General features: G+C 32.9%; 1 protein-coding gene across 1 annotated transcript in view; it reads right to left on the bottom strand.

The window, feature by feature from the left end:
* Positions 1-4,916: 4,916 nt before the first annotated feature.
* LOC117117973 (SLAIN motif-containing protein 2-like) overlaps positions 4,917-26,085 on the bottom strand; it is a 30,165-nt gene continuing 8,996 nt past the window's right edge. Inside the window, exons 2-8 of the mRNA XM_033262471.1 lie at positions 18,290-18,438; positions 17,091-17,162; positions 16,317-16,499; positions 14,853-15,065; positions 9,602-9,703; positions 7,270-7,365; positions 4,917-5,251 (exon numbers count right to left, since the gene is read on the bottom strand). Coding sequence (XP_033118362.1) covers positions 4,917-5,251; positions 7,270-7,365; positions 9,602-9,703; positions 14,853-15,065; positions 16,317-16,499; positions 17,091-17,162; positions 18,290-18,438 — 1,150 coding nt within the window. The remainder of the gene's footprint in view (positions 5,252-7,269; positions 7,366-9,601; positions 9,704-14,852; positions 15,066-16,316; positions 16,500-17,090; positions 17,163-18,289; positions 18,439-26,085) is intronic.

The raw sequence follows: 26,085 nt of genomic DNA, 5'->3' as shown, positions 1-26,085 counted from the left end.
GATTCTGTGACATGAAATTCATGATCCCATATCATGGTATACCTGTATAAAAATACATATTAATTTAATGAGCAATTGAAACATTGCATCAATCTTGATAACGTCTTCGGAGAAATTTAGGATTTTTCTGAAAAAAACCCAGCCACATGACACCAAAAATTGACCAAAGAAATAAAACTGTAACTTTATAATTATACATACTGGACATTACTGAAGCACACTATTATTATTTAGTTACAGTGTGGATAAATAGATATTCTCCATTTATATTAAAAAAAATGTAAATTCTTTTTCAATTGTTTGAATAATGAAACAACATTACTGACAAAATGATGTGCATACAATTCAGTTACTAGTCAAACAATACCCAGAGTAAAAGAACTACGTGTGCAGTGATAATAAAATTCAAATGGCTTTTATAGTTAGTAAAGTATTTAGGACGCAATCTGCAAAAATAATTAAAAAAATAGTAGACCTAATGCATAAAAACTGTGACATGGTATACAATATACACCAAAGTCATCAGAAACTAGTAATTCATAACTGACACATCTCTGACAGTAAGCAGTCTAAAATTACTAAAGAATATAAATTAATATTATATTATCCATATTATGTACATATATCCTGCTATACCAACTTACATAATACACTCCACACTAAAATTTGACAAATTTCTTACGTAGTTTTGTTAAATATCGGTGATGTATAGACTTAAGCCTATACAGTATAACGAAACATTCAGTAACAATATGTAATGTAACGATTGACACTACGATACAAACAATTATGTTGATCTGGGTTTGCTCGGGGAACGCAACGCCACGACATGCAAAGTATCGTTCTGTTCAGACTGTTGCCGACAATCATCTGGCACTCATACAGAGTGGAACTGGCCGACAGCTGTATGACTGCCATCCAACGCAAAGAGTGCTTGGTTTAAGGCATCGTAAGAAATTGATTTGAGGCAATAAAATCATTGGGGAAATGTTCCATTGCATGGTAAAAAATTAAGTTTCAAACAGTTACATATAAAAATGGTTGACAAATTGCAAATATTTAAATTGTGAAATCATGAACAATTGTTATCAGTGGTAAAGCCCAGAAATTAATTATGTCTACAATGTCTTACTAGAGGCAGATTTAAGGGGCCCAGTTGACCTGTGTCCCATCCTCACTCCTAACTTTTGAAGATTAACAACCATGGAGAAACAAAAATACACTATGTTCAAATTAAGTCTGAGAGTGCCATTTTCTACAATCTAGGATTTGCTAATATTTTATGCGTCAGCCCTAACAATTCAACCGTTGGTGGAGGCTGAGATGACACTTCATCTTACTCAACCCCCATTATTTTGAATTCCCAAATCCACAACTGGATACTCTAATAACAGGAACATCAACTGCAACTTCAATTTTAACTTGCAACCTTTTAATTATTTGAAATTGATGCTTGCCTGTAGGACATTGAGGCACATTTATCTAAACCATACATTATTATAATTATTTCTTATTCATATACTGTAAAAAAGTTACAAGTACGATTCTTTTGGTTGTAGGGTGGGTTACAGTTTGAGTATGGGCAAATAAATATTTGGTCACAATTATTAAGCACACAATATGCATTGGAAAGTAATAGCCCACCCATGCTTATTGCGTCTGTAAATACTAATAATAGTAATAAAGGAGTTTTATATAGTGCTATATCCATCTAATATAAGATGCTCAGGGTGCTTGATATGTGAATTAGGAATTTGTAAATTCACACAAATAACAGTTAAGTAAAAGATTAGTGAGTGGTGAAATTATACAGGTATACATTTTTGTTTTCCATAGGCATTAATCCGTAAACCAACCATATTGATTTGACTGCAATCTGTAGGCCTAATGCCTACCATTGAGGGCCTATAATTGGTAGGAGGACGATACTCCCAAAAAGCTGTTTTTGTTTATAAATACCATGTACCAATGTCTACTGTACGGTCACTACTCTGATTTTTCTCTAGACTCTCCCCTTTATGAAATTTATTACACTTTTATACACGTCTGGATGGAGTGTTTACCAAAACAAAATCAATTTTCTTTAAAAATGTAATACTCGCCCATTCGTATGAAAATGAATCGTTGATTGCAGTCAGTGTGTGCATGTAATTTGATGCTGAATCTTCAGATGAGGATTTATGGATATTTTATTTCTACAAATATTGACAACAACCTGTTGGAACTATTACTGTGATCAACAGCAAACTTTGGAAGGAAGTATTTTGAAAAAAAAAAAGAATATTTCCTTTATTAATGTTTTCTCAGATCTTTTAATTATTGTTCTACCCTAGCACTGAGGTGTATTCACACTAACTCTGAATTTTCGGATCAGAATGCTTACATACTGATCAGAAATACAAAATCAGTATACTGTATAATAGGGGTGCTAACACATTCTAAATTTTGCTTTGTTTTAAAATGGGTGTACTGCCCTCATGTCCATCACTCATAAAACGTGTATAACATATCTGCGGCCCTTATTTATCGTAAAATAGAACGACAGAAATCATTTTATTATTGATATTAGGTGAAACATGCATAACATTCATGTAAATGTCCTACATACAAATTTAATACTGTATGTATCATTCCATGCTATTGCACTATAGCAATTATTACTATACAATATTTTTAAGTTACAACTTGCATTACATCTTGCAAGCTCTCTAAAGTATTGTCTACACAACAATATCTAGCAAACTTTTCCTGAATTTTTATACAAAATAATCTGTTCATAATTGAACAGTTAAGAAAGACTTTTTCCATTCTTAATTTCAACGGAAGCCCGAGCGAAAGAAAAGTACAACAATCTTTCTACAAATCAGTATCATCAAATGACAATTATTTTTAATGATCATGCATTACTTAAGATATAATTTAAATCAAAAATGATAAATAAATGTAAAAATGAATAAACTTAATAATATGCAAGAAATATAAAAATAGTATTTTTTTACAAGCTTAGATCAAAGAATTTATTATACACAGTGTGAAAATCTTTATTATAAACAGTGTCTAGGTGTGGTAGCCTAAAGTTTGAAACAAATGAGTAACAGAATACTAACAAATGAAAAGTACATTATTATATAAATACAAAGTACTTTACATTCATAGATATCAAATTTCCTTATATGGTTGCTATTGACATAATTTGTTCATAACAGACCTTTCAGGAGTGTCAATCAAACTTAACTGACCAATCAGAACAGTGCCGGGAATACGCGCCTGTCTCACAAACAAGCGTGTTGTCCCACAAATATACGTGTTTGCGTATGTTTATTTAAGGTCGTTTTGTGGGACCTAAGCGAAAATATCCAAGGGGCGGGGCTTACCAGAAAGGTCCATTACATAAAGCGCTGTGCAGACTATCAATTTTTATTTGACAAAAACATATGACATGCCTAAATATGGTCATGATGACATCACATCATTACTATATGAAAATACAACAGTTTTTTTTTTTTGTCAAAGAAAATTTGATAATTTGGAAAGAGCTTAATGCACTGTCCATAATATAAAATGTTATGTGACAAATGTGTGTGCCCATATATATATATACATATATATATATATGGGCATGATGATGTCACATTACATCCAAATATGGGCATATCACAATTATTTGTCACATAAAATTTGATAGTGTAGACAAAGCACGAGAATGAAATATTTGACATTTTTTTAATACCTTGACAGCACACTTATTTTTTTTAATATCGTCAGAGGGCAGGAAAAAAAATAGTTTTATCATTTTAGCACAATAATTTTGCCATAAATATCTAGGTGAGTAGAAAATAAAAATTAAATTTTACTGATGAATGTAAACAGTGTAACAATGAAACAGATAAATGCTTTATATATAATTATTGAAGAAATAACATATATCTTATATTTATATATAATCATTGAAGAAATAAAATATATCTTATATTTTTAGATTTCAATGGAGGGTATTAATAAAAATAAATAATTTTTTTTTTCGAGGCAGAGGGTGCACTAAACTGGCCAAAAATAAAATTTTATTTTTATTTGAAATCACTATTATTGGTAGTTGGAGAGGTAAACAAGGTATACAAAGTCTTGCCTTTTATATGGTGGTATTGCCAATATCTACTGAAAGGCTGCTGATGCACTGTAACCTTTGACACTGAAATTGTGTCTGACATCTTCTTGAATTTTTACATTTTTCTTTTGAGCAGCTTTTGTAAAGCTCTATACAGATTATCATCTTTGACAAAAAATTGGTGTATGCCCATATTAGTCATGATATAGGACCTAGAATAGAATTTACAATAGACTAAGGCAAGAGATGAAGATGCATAGCTAGAAACATTATGTGAGTAACTGTAGTCGTGCGCAATGTATGTCTATACTGAAATATCTTTGTGATAGCTAATTCAACACTATTCCTTTGAAGACAAAATTCCAAAATTTAAACACCTTTAAATGCCCTCTAAAGATCATAATTTTCAATTTTTTTTTCTTATGTTTGGGAGGGGGGTGCATTCATTTTAGAAGGCCTATTTAGTTTTTCTGGCTAAACCCCTGATGACACCACATAGGCTGCTGTCTCTTATACACATCTAGATGTGTATAAGAGACAGTAATAAAAGAAGCAATAGAATTAGATTTTCACTTAAAAATGGTGGTTAGTTAAACCGAGTGGATTGTGCCCGGTAAAACTGACCAGGTTAATTTTAGTGGATTTCACAGATTATCACCGTCAATAGTTGATTTTCATGGCTCGGTTAGTATTACCATTTCACATTGTAAAACTAACCAACTCACAAAATCAAAGTGTGGATAGTGGCAAGCCTTAAATTTGAGCCTTGAGCTAAATCCAGCAGAAGTATCCAGCAACTGCGCCAAGATCCTTACCTCTTATTCGGTGTAGCTATTTTGCTCCTTGGTATAGTTGAGCTACCGGTAAGTCTAGGCTTTGGTATTCCACTACCACGAGAACTACTCATCTCATTGCCGATTGCCCGGATGGGTATCCCCTTACCCTGAGGTGATAGAGACCGTCCTTTTGATGGCGATGGTGGCTTAAGACCGCCTTTAGGTGGTGTCATTGACCTATTAACTGGTATCGTGCCAGGCTGTTTTGATCGTGCTTCTTGGCCGTTATGTGCCCGTGGTGATCCTCCAGGAGAGGAATTGAATGCTCTGTTCAGGTTCGGCATACTCCCTCCATGGCCTTCCTTTCGTACTATAAACAAAAAATAATAAGTCTGATATAAAACCGAATAGAGCTAAATATACAAAAGAGAAAAACAGCCTCTTGTAAGAAGTGATGTAATGAAAATAGTAGCTAAAACTTTAAAAAAGGTACATAAATTCATGTATATTTTGGGAATATATAAAAAATGCTATAAAAACACAATTTAACAAAAGTACACCTACGTATGAAGAAAGAGAAAAATTACAATACGATATACACTGTTTATGATTATAAAGTTAAAGATGCATTGGCTTAAGGAGCATGGTGAGGATTTAAAGCAGCCTTCAAGTGGCCCTCCCTGCAAGTAACTCTAACACCTGTGTGAAAGTAATGCTTTATACCTGCTATTGTAAATTGATGATTTGCAATGCATGTGCGAGGAGGAGGTAATAAATATACTTTAAATCAAAATTCAATGCTTTAATTTCTTATAACTAGCTGTCAATTAACGATTAGGCAGGATATATTGAGCTGATAGGATGCCTATTTGATACACAGAATTGTTTTTATGCTATATTGTAGCTGCTCCAGAACCCTGACCTTACGGATGGGCAAATTCAAGTAATAGCCACAAAAACTAAACATTTTTGTAAAAATTACAACTTAAAATATACTCATTTAATTCTATTCATATTACAACCTTGTAATTCCCTTTCCATAGCTCCTGAAATACACTGGTTGATCAAAGTATAAAATTAAGAAATATTTTTAGTGTTTCCTGTTTGACCATCTGGGATGTTTTTATGTATCCATTCTGTAAGTTGGGGTTACCACTTTTGGATGTGAATTGAAATAAAAAAAAAAAAAAGTACATGGTATATCCTAAAAATATAGGTAATGAAGAATGACAGAAGCAATGTGGTGTAGAAATAAATAACACCTTCAAATTTGAGACCACCTTTGGGACTTAAACATTTGGGGTGGTCTTTGTGTTGGACCTCCACTTAGAGGATTAGCTTTTGAAGATATCTATTTGGTTCTTTGAAAAAATAGTCTCGAATTAGAGGTCTCAACATAGAAAATGTTTACAATTACAGTATAGATAAAAATACATATAATTGATAAAGACTAAAAAGATGCTGAAAAGCATTATATATCTATAAAAATATTGAGTAGGCCTATATCATAAAATAATTTAACAGAGAAACATTCACTTTAATAACTTAAATGTAAATTTATTAATTGTTATCAACATTAAAAAATAATGATACAGTAGTCATACAAAGTTAACTGTAAGAGTTGAAAGAAAAAAGCACATTGACATAAAAATTCAAAGAATTCTGGCACATCAGAATCACGTTAGATTTACTGTACTGTACATTACAACAAAAAACCCCATTGCAAACATGCACTTGCTTTATTAAGTAGAAAAACCAAAGTCAAATATCACAAGGTTATTGAAGGATTTACACTCATATAAAGTAAAAACTGACTGTTAGTGATTCAAAGTGGGGAAAATAAATGTTAAGCAATGCGCAGAGGAACCAATAGTGAATGATATGAATTGAAACATTGAATCTTTCAACAGTTTTAATTAGTAGTTCATGTTCTGAATAATCATATGTATCCAAATTTGCCAATAAAAGAATAACATCTCAGGATGCTTATTTTTACAACTGTACAAAAAAATGCAGACTTCTCATTTAATAATTAAAAAGGACAGTTCAAAAAGTTTGTTTCTAGACAATCCTATAGGATTACCGTTCTATATAACTTGTTATACTTGTTTGTTTTGTTATTAATTTGTAATCCAATAATAATTATGTTTGGTGCTAACAATCCTTGCCCTATATATTATTTGGTTTTTCAATTATTTTATTTGAATGACAGTTGAAGTTCAATAAATCAAACATATCGTTGAACGATGTGAAACTACAACAATGCAACACATTTTTTAATTACAAGCTCAACGTTAAGTAATCATCATTTTTTGCAATGTGGGGAAAGACACCAAACTACCACCACCAGCACCACCACCACAAAACAATCTATATATTTTTGTCTACCTTCATCATCATAAACCTCCTCAACGTATACCGGTTCTTGAACCGGTACCGTGTGGTGCGGGTGTTCAGCCACGCTGGTCAATCCCGGCGCAAATGCTGTTAGGAGGCAAATTATTCAGAAAAGAAAACAGTGAAGAAATTAAACGGTTATTAGTTGTTAAAACAGAGCTGAAAATGAGGAGTGTTTCTTTTTTTCTTTTTTTTTTTATTTTGGCAGAAAAGAGACGAAGAATATTATTTAAAAATTAGTTATATATCATTAGGTCGAAATTACAGATGAAGCAAGTAAGTAATTTTTATGCAATATGAAAATCACAGAAGTTTAATTTAGTTCAATCTGAAATGACAATAATGTGTTATCTCAAAGCAATTCCATGCTACAAAATATTACAGCAATGATGGAAGTAATAGTAGTAATTACAATCCCTATCAAACTGTGTTGCTACAACAATTATGCAATTCACTACACTGCACTGACAATGTTGCATAAGTAAAAAAAATCATAATAACAATTTTCTGGAAGAAAGTTTAGCGGTATTATTTAAAAATATTTTATCTCAACATGCACACACTTCTTAAAATGATTTTTCATTATGCAAATCAGACAATACAAGACTTACAAAAAATACAAGCAATCTACCACATACTCAGTAGACATGAGCTGGTTGTAAATCCATCATGTTAAATATTAAGAAACATTTAACAACAGTCAAAACCAAATCAAATCATAATTTAAAACATGAATGTTTGGTAAACTAAAAATAAAACTCAGAAAACATGTGAAATACTAAACATATTAAACTGCATACTGACAGGAAGATCCTTGGAATGTGTGTGACATGATTATCCTCAACTTAAATTAAGAAATTTAGGTTTAAGTTGTGTTTATGAATTGATGCTCATGTGAATGACAGATGAAATGATGCTCATGTGAATGACAGGTGAAATGATGGTAAGGTGAATGAGAGATAAATTAGTGTTCATGTGAATGGCAGATAAAATGATACTCATGTGGATGTTTGATGAAATGATGTTCATGTGAATGACAGATGAAATGTTAATGTGAATGGCAGATGGAATGATACTAAGGTGAATGACAGGTGAAATGATGCTAAGGTGAATGAGAGATAAAATGGTGCTCATGTGAATGGCAGATGAAATGATGCTCATGTGAATGACAGGTGAAATGTTAATGTGAATGGCAGATGGAATGATACTAAGGTGAATGACAGGTGAAATGATGCTAAGGTGAATGAGAGATAAAATGGTGCTCATGTGAATGGCAGATGAAATGACGCTCATGTGAATGTATGACGAAATGAGTGAATGAGAGATAAATTAGTGCTCATGTGAATGGCAGATAAAATGATACTCCTGTGGATGTTAATGAGAATGACAGATGAAATAATGCTAATGTGAATGGCAGATGAAATGGTGTTCATGTGAAAGACAGATGAAATGATGCTCATGTAAATGATAGATAAAATGAGCAGTGCTCATGTGAATGAGATGGAATTGCACTAAAGCATGACTATAAAACCATGCTCATTATTTTTTTTAATGCATGATTATAAAATTATCCTGTGTATTGTATGATGAAAATATATGGTCATTTGTATGACAGAAGAAATGGTTGTTTAACTGAAGAAACTTATGTTTATGTGTAAAGTCTAAGAAATGTGTTTATGAATAAAGCAGAACCCCTTTTTTGGGACGCTCTAACAAGGAGACCTCTAATACGAGAATGCTTTTTCTGCCACAAAGCAAGTAAATCTACCATTTAACACAGCAACGAATCTCTATTTGGAAGACATTCCTTTAAAGGGGACACTAATGTTGTGAATTCTGAAGTTATCTCCTCCATAGGGGTTTTACTGCAATAAGAACTTAACATTCAATTACTAGAGACACTCTGTATGACTATTATAGGAATTATGTGCCTACATCAACAGTATTCTTATGTACATTTAATAAATAGACAGGGCTTTTAGAAAAGTTTTATCAAAGAAAAAAAAAATCAGCTGCTGAGAGTTAGCATCATTAAGATTTTCCTCTTTTTGTCAACATTGGTCAAAGAACTGAACATTCAAAATTTCTACTTAATACAAAATCATGGAAACATACTGTAGAAAAAAGATATTTCAGGTATTATATAAAATGCACTGCAAAACTATAACAACAATCTCAAATACACATTAATGCACACATCAAAACATGCCAAGAAACAACTCATTTGAAATCAAAAGACCACAAATGAGTGAAAGAAAGCAAAAGAAAACAAGAGTAGAACAACGCGCAAATATCATGACCAATCATGCATGTCCACACTTACCCATTGCCAGCTTTTGCAAATCGGACAAACTAAGTCCGTCACCGTTATCAAAAGCTGAGCAAGGTTGAACGCGTGAACCAAAACTATATCTTCGCACATCACCTGTATGTTAAACATGCGGATGGGCCTTTTTTACACATGATATGAACAATGCTTACATTAAAATACACAAAGAAAATCTCTACAGTTACGAAGTTATCTATCTCTGGAAATAATATTTTTAAAAGAAACTTCTAAATGAACATGAATAAATTCTTGCGAAGTAAACCATTATGTAATGTTTGTGACACTTGGATCCGTTTATATCAACACATCTCACGGTCAATTGCTTACAACCTGTAAGTAAACCATGAGATCGTAAGTTACACAAATTTTTCAATTTTCATACATCACAGGAACCAGATGAAACTACTTGAGCTTGAAACTTCAAAAGTTATACAGTCTCTTACTATACTATGTTCATGAAAATTTTAAAAATATGTAAATGGACAAAGAGAGAAATAAAACTCAGTTTCTGCAGTCATCAATGTTAGGAAGAAATATTTTACAGGTGTTCCTATGAATGTATGAAAAATTAAGTTATATGAAAATAATTTAAATTTTACAATTCACCCTTCAGTATATTGAAAATATATATTGTTACAGTACTGATGACTATTAATAATCATACTTTAATTATGATTTCTTATTCCAACATCACATCAATCAATCAATAATGATCAAAATAATAAAAGTTTCTTTCTTTTTTTTTTTCAAGTTAACAACATGTTGATTACATTGGTGTTTTGTGTCATTAAAATATCAACTTTGTGAGTTCTAAATAATGGTTTTAGGTTTTGTGGGAAACCAAACAAAATTCATTAATTTAAAGTTAGACAAAATATTCACTGCTAACTGATAGGAAACTAAATTCTGCAAATGAAGGATATAATTAGGATAATGTCACTGGAAGTTAAGCATCCTGTCTCAATAATTTCCCATAAGTCATCATGCTCCAGGTAGCCATTTAACATTAAGTTTTAACTTTTCCAGATTCAGTTTAGCAAGGCTACCATAGGTAAAAAAAACCCAACAAAATACAACATATGAAACAACGAAAAACAATAAACAAATCAGAGAAAATGTATTTAAAATTTTGAATTTTATCAAGTCATCTTCAGAAATTCTTAATTGCAGATATTCAGTAGATTCCTTCCTTTATGGATACTCCTAATTAGGAGACTATCTTTTAGGTGAAAACATTCTTATACACTCAAAGAAAAGGAAAAGCTACATTTTAACACTATAACCACTCTATTCAATGGAGACTCATAGCGAACATTTTTCTTTTTGTCTTCAAAGCATCCCCATTTAAAGTACAATATATAATTTAACTCCACTTCTAAAAAAGATATTAAATGGCATTTTCCCTTCTCATAAATCAACTATAGGTTAATATTATCTGATATTGACCAATTTGATAAAGTCCAAATACTGAAAATTCATGTTGGAGAATTCAAGTTATCTGCGATACAGTACAACTGTTATGAGCAAATATGATGAAGAAACCAAAATAGCAATGTATTTTGACATTCAGGAAATTCTGTTATTTACAACCAATTAAACGCAAATCCAAAAATGTTCAAAAAATTTATATATCATACATGTATTGTTTAAGAAATTTACCATAGCATACAATATATTCAAAGCACACAAGTTAACAATATCGGTTTATCAAACATGATTTAAATTAGATTAATTAATAATTTAGCAGATGAAAAGCTTGACAATTAGAGATGGATTATTGGATTTGTCCTAACAGGAAGAATTTAACACTTGGTGAGAATTGTCCACCTCTCTTACACCATAAGGCGGTTTTCCACTCGGCGAATTTATTCGGGCGACACGAAACGTTTATATAATAAAAAAATAATGTGAGCTTCCATATTTTGCAATACTTCAACAAAAAGATTTGTGATACACAGTTTTCACAAACATTGTTTCCGTGTTGACAATAAGGCGTTGGCGGGCAAGTATGCATACATATATCGGTTTAATTCCACACTTATTGGTGTGATTAAATCTTTTATCAAGCTCTGATTGACTGCACATTAGTTCGCATAGCAAAAAGTAGAAACTGTTTGAACTCTGAAAATTTGCCAAAGTAAACCGTGTAATCGAAAAAAGCAAACAGTCTCGTGAAGGAGTCTCTCATGAAAATTGAACTGCGCATGCATACAAACGCATTTGCTTCACATGAATATTAGATAGATTTTAAACATTTCAGCGGTGATGACTTCTACAGCGCACCTCCAGTCTCCTCAATTTTGAAGTCCAGGGGCTGGAATATCGGACGTAGAAAAAAATCAAAAGTGAAAGGATATGATGTAGTAATTAGTCAATTGATTAGTTAGCTATGAAATTAATTATCTGCAAAGTAAGCAGAGAAGCAGGACCGAAAACAATCTCATTAAAATGATTGTCATAATTAAAGCAAGCATCACAATTTTTGTAGCATTATATTAGAAGCTGGTAAACTTCAAAAACAAAACCCAATTTGAAAAAGTTCAATGTTATTGTAAGACTTTTCGTTCAGCCTCGCTCTGGAGGAATAAAAATGTTGATGTTGTGCATCTGATTTTTCTAAGGCATAAAAAAAATGGTGAAAGGATATTTTAAAACTGCGAAAAAAAGAGGCGTAACCACTCCATTTTCCATGGTACAGAACATAACAATCACCAATATGCTCAGTGACATACACAGAAGGTGTGGTCAAAGTGGGGGGGGGGGAATGTTTGTCTGAGCATCCACATTTTTGTTCAAACATGAAAAAAATATAAATAAATTAAATATGGCAAACTAAGTTTACTTTATACATTAACCGCCAAAAGTTTGTCAAGAAGAGACCATTTTATGAACAAAACTCTGGCAACTGACACTGGTGGTAGAAAAAAATATATATTTAAGCAGGAAACGATGTTGAAGAAAGTCAAATCTACATGATTACAATGTGAAGAGGCCTTGCAATCAGTTGATATTATTCCACCTGTTGATATAAATATAAACGTTAATAAAGCAAAGCTTACTATGCAATATCATAAAATTCTACTAAGAATATAGTCGCACAAAATATTCACGATCAGTAGCAGCATAGTTGTGCAAACGATCATTAAAAATCAAGAAAAACCATTAACAATATTAATAATTACAATGATAGTAATAATAAAAATTATAAATGATTGAATGACAATAACAATAACAATGATAATATACAGTTATATAATACAGTAATAGAATTATCAATATCTAAAATAGATATTACCTGTCTCTTATACACATCTAGATGTGTATAAGAGACAGGTACAACTGTTATGAGCAAATATGATGAAGAAACCAAAATAACAATGTATTTTGACATTCAGGAAATTCTGTTATTTACAACCAATTAAACGCAAATCCAAAAATGTTCAAAAAATTTATATATCATACTTGTATTGTTTGAAGAAATTTACCATAGCATATGATATATTCAAAGCACACAAGTTAACAATATCGGTTTATCAAACATGATTTAAATTAGATTAATTAATAATTTAGCAGATGGAAAGCTTGACAATTAGAGATGGATTATTGGACTTGTCCTAACAGGAAGAATTTAACACTTGGTGAGAATTGTCCACCTCCCTTACACCATAAGGCGGTTTTCCACTAGGCGAATTTATTTGGGCGACACGAAACGTTTATATAATAAAAAAATAATGTGAGCTTCCATATTTTCCAATACTTCAACAAAAAGATTTGTGATACACAGTTTTCACAAACATTGTTTCCGTGTTGCCAATAAGGCGTTGGCGGGCAAGTATGCATACATATATCGGTTTAATTCCACACTTATTGGTGTGATTAAATCTTTTATCAAGCTCTGATTGGCTGCACATTAGTTCGCATAGCAAAAAGTAGAAACTGTTTGAACTCGGAAAATTTGCCAAACCGTGTAATCGAAAAAAGCAAACAGTCTCGTGAAGGAGTCTCGCATGAAAATTGAACTGCGCATTTGCTTCACATGAATATTAGATAGATTTGAAACATTTCAGCAGTGATGACTTCTACAGCGCACCTCCAGTCTCCCCAATTTTGAAGTCCAGGGGCTGGAATATCGGACGTAGAAAAAAATCAAAAGTGAAAGGATATGATGTAGTAATTAGTCAATTGATTAGTTAGCTATGAAATTAATTATCTGCAAAGTAAGCAGAGAAGCAGGACCGAAAACAATCTCATTAAAATGATTGTCATAATTAAAGCAAGCATCACAATTTTTGTAGCATTATATTAGAAGCTGGTAAACTTCAAAAACAAAACCCAATTTGAAAAAGTTCAATGTTATTGTAAGACTTTTCGTTCAGCCTCGCTCTGGAGGAATAAAAATGTTGATGTTGTGCATCTGATTTTTCTAAGGCATAAAAAAAATGGTGAAAGGATATTTTAAAACTGCGAAAAAAAGAGGCGTAACCACTCCATTTTCCATGGTACAGAACATAACAATCACCAATATGCTCAGTGACATACACAGAAGGTGTGGTCAAAGTGGGGGGGGGGGAATGTTTGTCTGAGCATCCACATTTTTGTTCAAACATGAAAAAAATATAAATAAATTAAATATGGCAAACTAAGTTTACTTTATACATTAACCGCCAAAAGTTTGTCAAGAAGAGACCATTTTATGAACAAAACTCTGGCAACTGACACTGGTGGTAGAAAAAAATATATATTTAAGCAGGAAACGATGTTGAAGAAAGTCAAATCTACATGATTACAATGTGAAGAGGCCTTGCAATCAGTTGATATTATTCCACCTGTTGATATAAATATAAACGTTAATAAAGCAAAGCTTACTATGCAATATCATAAAATTCTACTAAGAATATAGTCGCACAAAATATTCACGATCAGTAGCAGCAGAGTTGTGCAAACGATCATTAAAAATCAAGAAAAACCATTAACAATATTAATAATTACAATGATAGTAATAATAAAAATTATAAATGATTGAATGACAATAACAATAACAATGATAATATACAGTTATATAATACAGTAATAGAATTATCAATATCTAAAACATATTAATAATGTTAATGATAATGACACAGTGAATATAAAAACCGAACCTGTACTATAATTATGCATAACATATTACAGTGTTGAGTTATTTTTATATACAATACAATGCAATATGAAGGAATAAGGGTAAAAATAAATAATGAGTACAAACCATCACTTTTTCTAACTTTTTCTAATGATGCTCTTCGCCTTAAAACAACTTTCCCGGAGTCGCTGTCATAATCTGCCCTATTAAGATGTGTTTCACTGCCTGACTTTGCTCGTGGTGACGAGGACACAAGCGAATTCTCCGAAGAAGCAGGTGATATAGATGACGGGCGTCTTGGTGTGTTTGCTGGCGAGTTTTGTGTTGCTTTCCGAAGACCTGTGTTAAATAATAAATCACAATCACAAAATACTTGAGCGGAAATGCCTATAAAAAAGGGAAATTATGTGTAATGCGAGAGAGAGAGAGAAAAAAATTATATCAAAAACGTTATGGAAAACAATATTTTGATCTACTGTACCTTCGTGTCTGTAATTGTTTGTATTAGGAATCTAACTAAATGAAACGCTGGACCTTAGGGCTTCTCTCCCAAACCCCCACAATGGGCTCCGCTCCTGGACCCACTGGGTGCTTTTGGGGCCCCAGTAGGACTCTCCCCCAAATTCCCACAATGGGCTCTGCTCCTAGACCCACTGGGTGCTTTTGGGGCCCCAGCAGTTACAATACCCCTGGCACCAGGACCACTCTGAGCTCTGAAGAGTGAAAGCAATTGCAAATAGGCCTCTACTGTGGAAGCCACTGTTAGATAATTATATTTTAAATATAATAACAACAGTTATGAAACAACTGTTTGTGCTTGTTATACTTACTATCACAAAATGGAGAGACAAATTGAAGAAAACTAATATATGCAAAGACAGGTAAACAAAGGAAACCAGCAAAAAGGATTTCACCCAGTGGTAGTTGCCAGTTTCTCAAACAATTTCATTCCAAATTTGGTAAAAATGATGTATACAAGTCCAATTATTATTTATTATTATTTTTCTACTAGATATTACGATCTGCTAATTGCCGTACCTCCAGATTTCTCAACTCGTATATCCCTTTTGCTATAAGATATTACAACTCAAATGTCCAAATATGTTTATCACTTGTCTCTTTTAACTTTATTTATTTAGTGTATACATAGGCCATATCTTTATTCCATACTTATATTGGTTACTTTTTGCTGTTCTCGTTATATTTACGATGTTTGTATATATTTTTGTATGCATGTAGTTACACCAGAACAAAATTTCTGTATTTCGGACAAAAAAATAATCTTGAATATTGTACAGTTCTAGATGGACTGATGACTAAGATGTGGAAGGATGTGGAAGAAAAAATGTGGTGAGTCCGGGGCTGAGAAAGGAAAGATATGGTAGGATGTTGGTATAAGAACGCATGTACAGTAGTGATATTGGTAATGAGACAGCACTTTTAAATGTAGTGTTGATTATTAACTTTATATGGTGGCAATGCAGTTGCAAAATTGAATCGGCGACTATCGCAGATAGGGTGAGTGATTGTATGGACACTGAGCTTAAGAAATACACAGTGCCTTATCGAAAACTGATTAAAAAAACGTACTATCCTCTTGCATTTTGGCCAAAATTTGTACATCTGTTACATCCTCCAACCTGGCTAGGCCGTCCTCACTCCTTCTTCTTTCATCATTCCTTCGGTCCTCACTCCGTCTTCTTGTTGGCGTACTTACTAAACTAGGAGGGGATAGAGGTGGGGAATTGCCAGTTGATGACTGCTCTGAATGACCTGCCAGACATGAAAAGAGAAATTTTTGTTTACTAAAAATTATTTATTTAACTAATTATCACATGTACATGTATGATTTTACAGTACAGTAAGGTACAACAAATACCTAAGAATTCTTATTTTGACTATAGAGTTGAATTGTATCTTGTATAAATACAAAAATAAAAATAATAAACAAACATTTATATTGCATGCCAATCTCACAGGTGGCCAAAGTGCAGCCCGTGTGCAACAAGCCTACTGTGACATGCTCACTGGCTGTCTACAGTAGCATTTGCAAGTGCATGCTCACTGTGTTTTTATAGATATTTCATGGACGTTCTTTGGTAACTGCGAATTTCTGAGTTCAGAATTCCCATTCCTTCGTAGTAAAAGCTACCGCTACCTATAGTTTCTTAATGACTGTTTCCTCTTGATCGTAGCAGCTTAAATGTGTGAGTGAAAAGGTCTTGCCTAAATAAGAACACCCCTTAAAAAAGGACTTTCTTTTGGTCTTGAAGGTGTCTCCTACTACTATATTACTAATGGAGGTATTACTAATAAAAATATAAAAAGTATAAAACAAAAAGTATTAAGGTATAAATGACATACATGTGTCTATATTATCTAATCCATTTGAATTTCTTCTTAAGGCTGATGGTCTTCCAAAACTGTTTCTTTTAGCTGTGAAAATAAAAAAAAAAAGATTTAAAAACCTTATAGTTCAAATTAATTTCCTTGCTTAATTTTTTTTTTCCGACTTTATACATTTTTCATTAGTTTTATTAATGTTCTGTTTATTAAGATGTTTGTATGATGCACCACCTGTTAAGTGCCACGGATATAAATGGTGTATGTCAATAAATTATTGTTATTATTTAATAACAAACATGATGTTGGTAGTATATTTATTTTTTAAAGAAAATAATGAGTGGCTTTGGTAAATATTATTTCTTTTATTTCTCACAGGTCCTGGTTTCAATTCCTGTGATATTTCTTTTTCTAAAGCCGGGCACTCACTGAGCATGACTGCCTTCGGCCGACGTCATTTTATAAAAAAGGCAACACGACCATGCACGCGCAACAGATCGTTTTTAATGAACATTCATCGTTCGACGCACTGACTGAACGGCTTTACATACCAGCAAATTTATGTGACAAATGAATATTATGCCAATATTTGGGCATATTATGACATCATCATGGGCAGATTCCCTAAAGACACATAGTTCATAAAGCATTACTTCATCCTTTGATGAATGCATAGCTACCAACCGTCTCGTATCGTGTGAGACGGTCCCGCATTTCAAAGTGTTTTTGGATGAAACACGCATTTTGCAGCAACACGAGTGATCATAAATTTGTCATGCATTTAGACCAAGTTTATGCGTGATAACGAATTATCATGAACTCAATGGAAAATGTTTTTAAAATTAGAAGAAATTTGTTTTATTAACAATATAAAAACAGTCATGGAGCAACTTGAGTCATTAGAGAGCTTTCCTTATCTAATTGAAGAATCAATTCACGGACAAAATTTCTTCCTTGACCAAAACAACCGAGCCAACCAAGCACTTAGAATCTAGAAAGTGTGTGGGGTCTTGAACATTACTGTAATTGCCACAATCAACTGTTAATAATGTAACTGTAATTTGGACCTCACCGGGCTCCGCCCCTGGACCCTGGCAGTGGTCCTGGTAGTTTCTCCCAGCCCCCAGTCAACTGGTGTAGTCACGCATTTCAAATCTCTCAGGTTGGTAACTATGTGAATGCAATAAGGAAAATAAATAAAATAAAAATAATCAATTTACCTCTCGAGACTTCGTCTAGTTTGGCTTGCAAGGATTTCTTGGCCGACTCCATCTCTCTACTAGGATTGTCAAAATCCTTTCGCACCCATTTTTCTGGGCTCAAGAGCCTCTGTTCAGGTGTCGGTACCTTGACTGGTGACATATACAACCTACATAATAAAAAAATACCATTAATTATTAACGATACACTGTAAAAAAAAATCAATCAAAACTTATTACTATTATCCAACTAGGAAATGAAAAAAAAAAAAAAGGTTTTCACGGATTTACTTATGTTTTTCTACAATAATTCTTAAATCGATTTCTCAATGGGTCTAAGCAAAATAGTATGGTAAAGCCTTCTCTCCATCAATTATTAAAGGGATTTTTTTTACACCTAAATTTTTTATTGTAGTAAATTAGTAACTTACCTAAATATCTCTAAATAACTTACAAATTAATAAACTAAAATATGGATTTACATTGTTTCAATTTTTATAGCTCATGACAGATAATGAATCCCTAATTTTCCAACATTTCTAAACCCTGCCAGACTATCATATTTTATTTAACAAGAACATGTGTAAATTCTTATCATGACCTAAAAATGACTACAAACACCTTAAAATTATTTATTTTAGTAAATTATTAACTCATCTAAAAGTATAATAAGATTAATAAAAACATTAATTAAACAGGCATTTTAAATATTAACATTTCTATAGTCTATCCACATAATGTGCCCCTGAAAATTAGATAGTAAAATGTCTGTAAATCTTTGAAAACTTGATTTGTGTTTAGTCTAAATCTATATTGAAAGATTTCTTTTGTTTTTTCACTTTACACTTCATGGTTTACAGGGATTTTATGATCTTTGCGATTGGTGCATCGCCCTTTGAAGATTTGTTGGAAAATGTTGGATAGTAACCATGAATCACTGACAATATAAATTAGCTAATGAATTTGTAACAAAATTTCTATGATAATGCAAGCTATAGAATCATAATTTACCTCTTTTCTCTTGGTCTAAAAAAATATTGGGAGATATTTTCAAAAATTCTGAAGAATACAGTAGTTTATATAGCTGCAGAGAATATTCTCTAATATTTGATAATTTTGTCTCAAATTATTTTACGTACCTACAACAACACATCCTATGGGGTTCATTTTGCTGCTACAGGTATATAGTATTTTAACATTTTAATATGGTTGAAATAATAATATTATACTATGAAAATTAATAAGATAATCTGAGATTACAAATCCTTTCTCCATATAGGCCTAGTATCTGTTCCCTCGATCCGCTCTGTGTATGATGGGCTATTATTACTGTATTTTCTGAGCCTGAATACCCTGTACCTGAATACCTAACCATATGCAGGCCATGTATGATCGGTGATATTGTTACTTTTTTATATACTTGATGATAAAAAAATCCCAATTCAAATTCCTGTGACCTTGAACTTTGACCTTGCCTTCCCAAAATTTATTAATTTTAGATTATTATGTACATTCCACTAAATTTTTCCATTTCTAATGGTTTTTGTGTAATCAGGTTAATTAACAGACAGACAGCAGTGAACACATACGGTAACCTCCTTTTCTTATTGTTCCAGTTTACATTACGTACGATGCAGTGAGTGCCTGGCTAAAGCCTGGTTCTCACGAGAGCCCTGGTATCCGGATCGGGCGCTAACCGTTAACACCAGCGTGAGAACGCTCGATCAGTTAGCGCTAACCGTCAGCGGTATCCAGATACGCTAACGGATAACAAGCGCTATCGGTTAGCAAGTTGAGGGCGTTTCTATCATCAACCAATCACACGTACGCGTTTACAATTTCCAGCTTCTTATTGGCCAGTGATTCGATCATCATATTGTTGGTATCCGGATCGGGTTTTTTCTCGCATGGACGCACAGCAGCTAACGGTTAGCAGGATCCGGATCCTACTAACCATTACTGCCGTGTGAGAACATAGCCTATGTGTTTAAAAAAATGGAAGAGGGAGGGATTGGCTTATAATAACCTTACCAGTAGTGTATCTAGGAGTATACCTATTGAAATTAGAGGGAATGAGGATTTAAAGATTAAGAGAGGACACTCTACAGTAGCTGGCAAAGGGTGATCTTATATTAAGTAGCTGGCAAAAGGGTGATTAAGCTTAATTGTATTCGCAGTGAGAATGGGAAGGGAAACACTGGGGAAGGGACTGGGGTGCAGGGTTTTCTTAATGGGCCCCATGCACCCCTAGATACTGTATGCCACAGTACCTCACAAACTACTATAATATAATGATACTGATAACAATCCAACCAAAATCCGAACAACATATTGTAATGGTTAAGTGTGGAGAAATACAGATAAATTCTTCTCAGGTAGAAGGCCACATACATTAGTTAGATTCAATTTCATGATTCAGCAAGGTGAGCTTACACTAGAGAAACTACTGATGCATAGTAAAATGCACTCTGAAGACTGTCCTATTTTACTAGATATCATTAAGGTAGGTAAATACTTTGTACAACCTGACTGTAGTTTCGGCTAAGCCTGACAGCTCTAGGTGTGCCTCATCAACAGCTTTTAGGGCAGAGGTGCCATTTGCCCACTTAATATGCCCAATATCATTTAGGCCTAGTTTGATCTCACTAGTCCTGCGTTCAAGCCTTTTAACCCTCTTTCTAATCTCCTCTATTTCACTTTTTACGCATTCACTGACAGCACTTTGGATACTGGCCTGCAATGGCCCAGCCAAATCCTCTTGTATAAATTTGTTGATAACCGTCAACAGTTTGACTAGGAGCATATCAATCTTTTCCGCATCCGAGTCGAAGATTTTGGCCAGTTCACCTCGCACGATCCAGGTAAGCTCCTCAGTGTTGGTCAAGTTATTGCAACAGTGACCAGTACATGTGCACGTGGTCTGGTCAGTCTCCATAACACGCACTGAAAATATTTCAATCAACTAGATTTATTGGTACAGTATTAATACAAAATCAGGTTATTACAGATCTAGTCTATTCCCCAACCGAAAGAAGAGAGTATCCAACAATCCATGCAAATAAATGTTCAAGTTACCACAGGAAATCTGGTATTTCATGTCAATTAATTCTCAAGTCAACATTGTGTAAGTTATAATATTCACAGAGTTCAATTGGCCAGCGGTGACAATAGAGCATGTGCGCCAACGTGGTGACCAGTCGAACATATGCAGCTGAGATGATTTTTTTTACGCACCGGGTCACATGATATGCAGCAGTGCGAGGATTGTCGTCAGCAGTATGCATAGCGTGAAATGCAATGTAACAGATCATGAAAATCAATCCGACTTCAACAGGAAGTTTGCATTGTTCATGGTATCTACGGTAGAGGCATTTCAATGGCCTTGCAAAATCCAATCACTCTCAGTTACTTTGATGTCATCAACTTTTTGGTCTTTGCCAAGTTTTTTGACCCACTCTTCACTGTTTAAATAGATGTCGGAAGCACAGTGCTAAATATAGTGCTCATAATAGAGAGCGCCACCAACTTTGCAACAATTGGCATGACAATAAAAATGACAATTAAAATAACAATGAAAATTATTAATTTATAATGAAATGTAAGATGGAGGTCATTATCATCACCCATAGGACCTCATTTGGATGAAATGTAAAAATAATAATTATAACAATAATTTTTAAATTAACTAATTATTTTATTTGGTTAAAATTTAGTGAACAATTACTTTGAAATGTTGAAATAATATCAATGAAACCAACAAAAAAACCTTGTCTTGTATAATTTTTTACTATGAAAATACTTGAAACAAAATAAACAGAAAATATGAATATTAATAGATGCTTCAGTTAATGTTTGGAGAACATCGGATCTCAAACTATGGTCTCAGCCCAAAATCTGGTCGCCAAATTAAAGGGTCGTGAGATTAAACAATTGTAAAAATTTCTGCAGTAAAGACTTCAATTTGGTTCAAAACTTGATCAATTTTGAGTACCTGTTTTCAAAAGACATCTATTCTTGGGTCACAGCAAATTTGCTGTACGTTTTGTTTGAGTAGTCGGCAAAAAAAATTCGAGAATCACTGATTGTATTACATAATAATGATATCAATAAAGACAATAACTAGATAGAGCAAAGAATTTAAAGTATTAAAGCAACTGATTCCTATTTATAAAAATGGAATCTAATTTATCTCAAAAAGTAGGCCTACAGAAACAAACGCAAAAGAAAATAAATAGCTTCAGAGGATTCATCATTCTTCATGTAATATATTTTTAATTATTTTATTCATTATTTAGCCACATGGGCCAAGAACAGTCCTAGTGCAAAACTTAATCACTGTACTAGTTCCAATCATACAACATACATCATACAAGAGCATGATGTTTTAAACTAATTATTATTATTATAATTGGCCTAGGAGAGACTTTTCTTATAGCTTGTTTAGAGCACCTGCCGCCGGCCAATAAAGGTGCTTTCGAATAAAATAAAATTTTATTTTTGGTCAAATACTGTAGTGCACCAGATGCTACGAAAAAATGGAAATTTGAAAAAAAAAATGAAAGTTTTTCTTTGTTTTTATAACACCCGCTGCTGCCTTGAAATCTCTGAAAATAGGATACTGTAAGTATATTTCTTCCTAATTACCGGTATATAGATCAAAAGCACTTAACCATCCCATTATTACACTGTTTACATTCACCAAAAACATTTTATTTTTATTTTCTTCTCTGTCTGGATGTTTTTGGCAAAACTAAGTTTGCTAAATGAAAATCCAAATTTTATTCATTTAATTTTTTAAAAATTTTTCTGCCCTTCGATCGTAAAAAAAAATATGTTCATGAAACAAGGTATCAAAAAAGTCTTTCCTTAGGGGGTGGTAGTTGTTTTTAGTAGTGAGGATATAGTAGAGTCTGTACCTTGTAACACTGACAGGAATTGTCAGAACACAGGAAAGAAGGCAAGCACCTTAACCACCAATCTAGTAAACATACTCCAGCCATTCAATTAGTAATCAAAATGATCACTGTCTGAATTAATTATGAGTTCTCTGAACCTACACATTCCAATCAGGTGCAAGGTATGTGCTCATCATCATTAAGCTAAAAGATAATGCTATGAAAAATACGACTAAACAAAGTGCTTTCAAAATCACACAAATTTTAAAATAAAAAAACTGATTTACGTAATGACTTTCACATCCAAGTGGTCCACAAGAAAAAGTTTGGAAAGCGCTAATCTATAGTAATAGGACTTTCACATTTGGTTGTGAATCAGCTCCCTTGAAAGACATTTGCCTAAGGACTTTTTGTTATGCTACTAAACTATGCCAGTGAAAGGAGAAAGGTACTGTAGTGTGGGGTGCGAAAACTGAGATTGCAGAACTAAATTTTATTGTCTGGTGTAAGACCAGATTAAAAAAAAAAATTTCTCATCCTAATATTTTGAAAAAAGGAGAATGACGGCACTTTTTTTAAAACTCCGGGATGGCAAATCCAAGATGGTCGATTGGAAACAGCTACTACTTTTTCACTTTTACCAAGTACTGTAGACACATTGAAAACAAAGAAGTGCACTAGACATAATTCATACCATATGTAAATTATCCCCAACCACAAACAATGGAGAGAGGAATTTTACTGATGTGAGTACATTTTGTAAAATAAAGGGAAAAAAAAAAAAAAAAAAAAATTGGTGAGGCAGAGAAAATGGATGTGAGAGAGGACGACAAACTAGTACTTTTTTTATTTGGCCTAATGTAGTAAATCCAGGAATTACCTAAGTACAAATTAGAGGACCACACTTATGGCCATTTATTGTTTCTTATACTTCAACAATAAATTCTTCAAATATATTATATTTTATAATTGTGAATAATGAATATTCATATTCAAAGTTATTCCTAATAGAAAATGCTATGAAAGTAAGAGAGGGCATAATAAAAAATTCCAAACTAGTTATGAGCCAAACTATGAACCAAATTATGTAATGAACTGAAATATTTCAGACAGCCCTAGAGGGTGCACTACATACCACAGAATGTAATTTAAATAAATATCAAAATTGAGCAGTTTTACATTATCATTAAATAGAAAATATACTAATCTGTAATGAAAAGAAATTCAAAAGTTTTAAAAATGATAACATTAGTAAAGTCTAAAGACTATAGTTGGCCACAACAATGTTGATTAGAATATGAATGAAATCATATCTTCAAAGCATCAACATAATACACTTTTTCGCACCATTAAGATCAAAATGGTACTGGATTTGGTCTCTATGAGTTAGTGCTTCGTACAGGTCATTCCATTCATAGAAAAAGCCTTTAAAGGTGAAAGCGTACCTGTCATTAGCCATAGTAGCCTAGGTCAATACATAACACCGGCTGTGTAAAAATTGATTATAAGATTGAAAATTGTTAATCTTATTATTGTAGTGAATACTGTACTACGTCAATTTTCAAATTAATGTCATTTATTAGTTAATATAATATAAATTATTTGGTATAAGGAACCTACATTAAAAAATCAACTGTGTTGCTCCTGTGATTCATACGAACGAACAGATCATCAGCAACAAGTACTGTACCAGTATAAAAAACTGTCAGTGTATTTTTTTATTTGCAAACATAATGGTAAAACAAGATTTTAGGTGCATCCAATTAATTTTAACCCTCTGACCCTTATGAGCATTGTTAAGAGTTGATGTGTCAGAAAAACTACACAGGATGGAGGATGCGAAAAACTACAAAAAAAATGTTGATGACAACAATGCTTTAGAAAAAGTACACAGTATTCACAAGTAGTGTACAGGTAATTTACCACTGTAGTAACACACTACACTTCAATAAGGTCCCTGATCAAATTCCTCAGACCTAATCAGTTGTTGATCAACATCTAATGACTAAACAAGCGTCTGTGTTCCACTAAAAGGTGTTACATAAAGCATGAAATGTTAACAATACCCATCCAGGCTCTACTAGGCTTAATAGGGCAGCAAAGGTAACAGCTGATGAGGTAAAAAGGGGTTGAACTGGAGTAATAGCATTCCTAGGGGTCCTTGCTTTGCTTCATCACGTTTTTTTACTTCACACATTATATCCAACATTATAGGCCTCCTCTATATTCTTTAAACCAATATCTATAAAGTTTGACCTCTAATTCGAAACCACCTTTGGGACCTGGGACGCTCTCAAACCGGAGGGCAAAACTGTATAGAAATGAGTTCGAAAAATGTACAGTATTGTGTTTCCTACTGTATGTAAATTGGTTAATCAATATAAATTTTTATCCATTGTTTATTTTTTTCTTTAACTGATACTTATCACACTCAATCACAGGGCTAATAATAATAATAAACTTTATTTATTCCACCACCTATGGTACAAAACCGAAACCAAGAAGGCAATGCCTGTAAGCAGGTCCGGTGCTAAGTTATAAATTAATGCCTTAAATAAACATCAAACGGATACAAACATGGTCCTTCACTCGCCTAACTCTCCATCGAGGAGCTGAGCGTTTTTTGTTATTATAAAAGAAACAAATTCAATACTCGACACAGAATCAGGTATCGAACCTGGGCCTTGGCGTGCAAGAAGCAGGAACCAATTAGCCAAAAGCTCAGCTCAGCATTTGGGATGGTATTATTTAAAATACGGATGAAGAAATTTAAATTATATACTGTTTTCATGGTAACTGTGAATTTGTTAAATTACAATCAAAGTAACTCGCTCTATTTTTGCACCACCAACATCTCACAACTCTTCACTGAGTGAGGGACATATTAAAGCAGCCTAGCCTGAGTTCATTTTGTTTTCCCAG

Source organism: Anneissia japonica, unplaced genomic scaffold, assembly GCF_011630105.1.
Source record: "Anneissia japonica isolate Jap-2015-1 unplaced genomic scaffold, ASM1163010v1 scaffold287862_len174434_cov132, whole genome shotgun sequence".
NCBI lineage: Eukaryota > Metazoa > Echinodermata > Crinoidea > Comatulida > Comatulidae > Anneissia > Anneissia japonica.
The sequence above is the reverse complement of the archived record's forward strand: the minus strand, read 5'-3'. Positions and strand labels throughout refer to the sequence as shown.